Source organism: Tupaia chinensis, unplaced genomic scaffold (genome assembly GCF_000334495.1).
Source record: "Tupaia chinensis unplaced genomic scaffold, TupChi_1.0 Scaffold000131_1, whole genome shotgun sequence".
In the NCBI taxonomy this organism is placed as follows: domain Eukaryota; kingdom Metazoa; phylum Chordata; class Mammalia; order Scandentia; family Tupaiidae; genus Tupaia; species Tupaia belangeri.
The window spans coordinates 906298-911060 of NW_006159600.1; the positions used below are offsets into that span (position 1 = coordinate 906298).

Sequence of the window (4763 nt, forward strand, 5' to 3'; positions counted from 1 at the left end):
TTCTCGCTTTCTGTCTCTCTGTCTCTCTCTGTCTTTCTGGTGAGCCCACACGCCCTATAGCGAAAACTTCTCCAAAAAAGAAAAAGAAAAAGAAAAAAAAAAGGAAAAGGAAAGGATCCCAAACGGGGAGCTCAGAGAGGAAGTGCTTGTTCCTGCCCAGCCCCGCACCCGCGCTCCAGGGTTGCCCGTCAGTCCGTTAGCGTGGCTGCCCTCGGGCTCCCGTACGGGCTGTAAAACCCCAGCTCGGGGCCACCCAGGGCACTGAGTCAGAAACGGGTCTGTGTGAGGGGAGAGAACCGCGGCTGGGAGCGGGCCTGGCCAGCATTTCCGACGAGGCACTTAATACCCATAACAGGCACTCAGGATGAGCCGAGGGGTAGGAGCCGCCCGGATGACAGCGACCCTGTGCGTCTCCAGCCAGTGCTCGCTCACACCTTCGCCCGAGTCCGAGGTCGCCTTGAAATCAGTCTCACGCCTGTACACGGGCTCTCTTGTGACAGATTTAACCTCATATGAGGCGAGTTTATTAGTATGCATTTCTAGGACCAAAATTGGCTCTTTTTTTTTTTTTTTAAGGGAGAGATTTTTGCTATAGGGCATGTGTACTCACCGGGGAGACAGAGCGACAGAAAGTGAGAAATCACCCCCCAAGATGGATGGCCAAGCCGCAATCCCTTCTCCTGCATTCTCCTCTTGGGTTCTTGGGCACGCACGCCTGGCATGAGTTTTAAACTGCCAGGTCTGGGACTTGAACTGTGGTCGACTACGTGGGAGTCCAGCAACGTAACCATCTGCTGGCCCCCAAATTTCCTCTTTCCCCTGTAGTATCTCAAGGCGGAAAGCCGGAAGTGCCTAGGTCTTTCACAATAGCTCCCTGGGTACATCATGACAGTTAAAACTGAAGGTCTGATAAGGGAGGTTAGCCAATGTGTGTAAGACTGCCGGGGAGAGATGCCGGAAGGCAGTCAGTGGAGCTGCAGGAGTGGAAGGGGGGAGGGGGGAGGGAGCAGAGGTCCTGGACCCCTGAGCCCCCCGGAAACAACCCAGGAAGCAGCATGACCTCCGACCCTGGACGGGAAGCCTGGGCTCTGTGCATCAAAGCCCGGCTACCAGACCTGGCCCTGCTGCCTCATGTCTGCACGGGGTGGGGCCCACGGCACTGACCGTCACCCCTCGACGGACCGCTCTGCGTGGGCAGCGGTGCCACCTCCCACGCCGCTGTAACTGCATGGAGGGTGGAAGACCAGCGTCAAAGGGCTCCTCGCGTCAGTGCAGAGCGAGCTGAGCCCGCCGCAGGGAGGGCAGAGCCTTTCTGCTGGAGACCACCTGTGTGACAGTGGCTCAGAGCTGCTGGAAAACAGCGTGAGTGACACTTCAGTGACCCGGCACATGGGTCCTCGAGCACAGCAGGCTCAGTCTCCGGTACCCGTTTCCTAGAGAAGCAAGCCAAGCCCCACTGGGTTAGCGTGTCCTGCGTGCTACGCTTGTGTTTCCAAGCACAGTTTTCACTTCTTAAAGGGGTTCTTGTTCCAGAAGAGGCCTGCTGTTTGTGTGCTTCTCCTTTTTCATCTGCTGCACACTTACAGAATTTTCCATCGTAAATACGTGCAGCAACGTTTCCTGAGAAAAGGTCGTCTATTTACTTCCACGTACTACACTGAGACCCGACCTTCCTCGCGGTAACTCCAGAGCACCGAGAGGGCTGCATCCTCGGACCACCAGCCTCCTGCTCCCTGGATGTACCTGGGTCCCAAGTCTGTCCTTGCGCGTCCTTCTGCTTCTCTGGGTCCTCGGCACCTTCCATGGGAGCCAGGGGTGTCTTGGCATCAGGGGGTGAGGCTCAGAGCTGCCCAGAGCTGACGGAAGGTCAGGAGATCGAGGGGCTGACTGGGGAATGAGGGTCTAACTTAACTGCGAGCTACATTCGATTAAGTAAAGAAAGTAAAAGCACCATGAATTACCCCATCAAATCCCTAATGGGGCGCGAGGACGACCTGTGTGTGGTTTCCCAACGCCGGATTCTAGAGCTCCTTTCAGGTTCTCCTGAATTCACATATTGTTTTCTTCCTTTTTTTGGAGAGGTTTTATTTTTTTTTCCTGCTATAGGATGCGTGCGCTCTCCAGACAGACAGAGAGAGACAGAGAGACAGAAAGTGAGAAATCACCCCCCCAGGGGGGATGGCCACGCCGCAATCCCTTCTCCTCCATTCTCCTCTCAGGATCTTGGGCACGCACGCACACGCGCCCGGCGTGAGTTTAAGCCGCCAGGTCCGGGACGCGAACCGCGGTCGACTACGTGGGAGTCCAGCGACATAGCCATCATGCTAACTGCTGGTCCCGAATTCACGTATTTTGACACAAGTTCCTAAACTGCTCCTGAAGACCATCAGGCTGCAGGTGCAGAGGGAGTCAGGGGCCATCCAAGTGCTGTCTCAGGGTTCCCTCTGCGTCTCCAGGGCCTTGGCCGACTTGTTGGACAGAGTGAGGCCACCTGCCCGTACGAGCCTGGCCCGGCCGCGATAGCCCTCCTCAGCGTACCCGCACTCCGCAGCACCTAGCAGCCAGGAAGGGCTTCTCGGGAGTCTGATCACTCAGGCGATGGGCCAGCTACGAGGGGCGCACGCTTCTGGGAGGAAAGGACTTACTCTTCACTTAGAGAGAGCGGGGGACTCTCAGGGCGGGATTTCCAACAGGAATAATGCCTGAGTCGCAGGGAGGTGAGGGCGTGGTAAAGGGACTCATCTGCTGTGGAAATAATCGTTCGCGCACACACGTGATCCGAAGTCACGGACACGGCAGGGGCCGCGTCAATTACCCCATAGCCCGGGAAAGGAGACTGAGCCCTGGCAGCACGCACGGACGCGGCACTAACTCCGCCAGCTCGTGCGGGAGGGCGGCTCCAGGCCGTACACCTGCGTGTTTTTCAAGCTTTAGGGACCAGGATTCGAACTGCAGGTGGCCGAGTGGGATCCAGCTCCCTTGACCATGAGGCTACTGAACCAGTCCCAGAAGTGGTTTTTATTTTTTTTAGATAATTATTCGTTTATTTAATTCCATTTGTTATTATTATTTTAAAATTTGACTAGACAGAGAGAGAGAGAGAGAGAGAGAGAGAGAGAGAAAGGGAACGTGAGAAAGCAAGCCACCAGGTCCGGGACTCGAACTATGGTTGGTCATGTAGAAATCCAGTGTCTTTAACCACCATGCCACCTGCCAGCCCCTAGAAATGTATTTTCTACCGTGTGAAATACAAGCACACGTGCTCTGTGGGTAAGTGAGGTGGAGCCTGGGCAGTATTCCATAGCACTGATCTGGCGTCAGAAAGCTTAGACACTCAGGTCCCACCGAGCGCTTCGCATCACCGCAAGTATAAAGGCATGGTTTGAGACATGCAAAAAAAGAGGGTCCTGCAGGTGGTGTGGTGGTGAAGGCGCTGGACTCCCACATGGCCAACCACGGTTCAAGTTCCAGATCTGATGGCTTTCTTTCTCACTTTCCCTCTCTCTGGTCAAATTAAAATAATAATAATAAATAAAAAATTAAAACAGATAGACCCCTTTGTCTTGCTAATTACCTTTTTAAAAGAAAGGATTTCATCATGGCCTCGGGCCCCTGGCCAATAACCTCGCAAGGCTAGAATGTCCGAACATGCCCTTCGTTTCCATCCTGTATACATTCACGTGAATTCTCTTCCTAGGAAGTGATCCTCCATCGTAATTTAAAGTGTCGTTATAAAACGTCCACCTTCCAACCAACAATGCGTTTAAATTGAAGACACTGTAAAAGTAACATGTTAAGTGAATTAAGTTCAGGTGATGTGGGCCAGAGCACCATCATGAGTAAAATGTCCATCTTGGGACCAGCAGTTGGCGTAATGGCTATTTCGCTGGACTCCCATGTAGTCGACCGCGGTTCGAGTCCCGGACCCGGTGGCTTAAACTTATGAGAGACGTGTGTGCGTGCACGCCCAAGATCCCGAGAAGAGAATGGAGGAGAAGGGATTGTGGCGTGGCCATCCCCCCTGGCGGGTGATTTCTTGCTTTCTGTCTCTCTGTCTCTCTCTGTCTTTCTGGCAAGCACACGCGCCCTATAGCAAAACCCTCTCCCCCGAAAATCCCTCTTTGACTATTGACGATGCTTGATCAGAGGACACGCCCATAAGGCCAGCACGGTGGGGCCTGGTAGGCAAGAGCAATCAGTGACTACACACCAGCGTGGCCTGCTGTCAAGCCATGACCTTCCCCGCATCTCTCCTCATCCAATCTCACCTCTAACCCCATGTACCCCCTGGAGGAACTTACCGAGGCAGAGGAGCGGGAGGAGCTCGGGGGACATGCCTGCTCTTAGCCTGGACTGAGGATCAGCTTTGCGATCATGGAGGGAGGGCGGCTCGGTGCGCGGTGGTATCTCTGATCACGGCCTCCCCTTCCTTCCTCTCACGTGACCCACGGTTGGTGGCACGTCCATTTTCGTGCAGAGAACCATGTCGTGTGAAATTAACAGCCCCGGTACTTCTCTTGTGGGAAACTCATATCCAACACAGTCAGATTCAGGTCTCCAGTCTGACGGCCCTTAGAAAGCCCAAGGCCTGAGGCTGAAGGGTGCTCAGTGAAGGCGTAGAAACAGCTGGGTATTGAGCATGCTGATAGCTCCCCATCTCGTGGGGAAGACTCTGGACCCTGCAACTGAATAAAGCTGTAACATATACTCAGGTTCTTCATGAGTACCATGGTATCGTCTCGGCCTGCTCGTGCTGCTGTCAC

The 4763-nt window shown here is 54.3% G+C and overlaps 1 protein-coding gene across 1 annotated transcript in view; it reads right to left on the reverse strand.

The window, feature by feature from the left end:
* The window catches only part of LOC114007148 (T-cell-interacting, activating receptor on myeloid cells protein 1-like), an 11077-nt gene extending 6553 nt beyond the window's left edge, over nt 1-4524 (reverse strand). The window contains exon 1 of the mRNA XM_027770404.1: nt 4302-4524. Within this exon, the coding sequence (XP_027626205.1) occupies nt 4302-4335 (34 nt within the window). The 5' untranslated portion in view covers nt 4336-4524. The remainder of the gene's footprint in view (nt 1-4301) is intronic.
* Nucleotides 4525-4763: the final 239 nt, after the last annotated feature.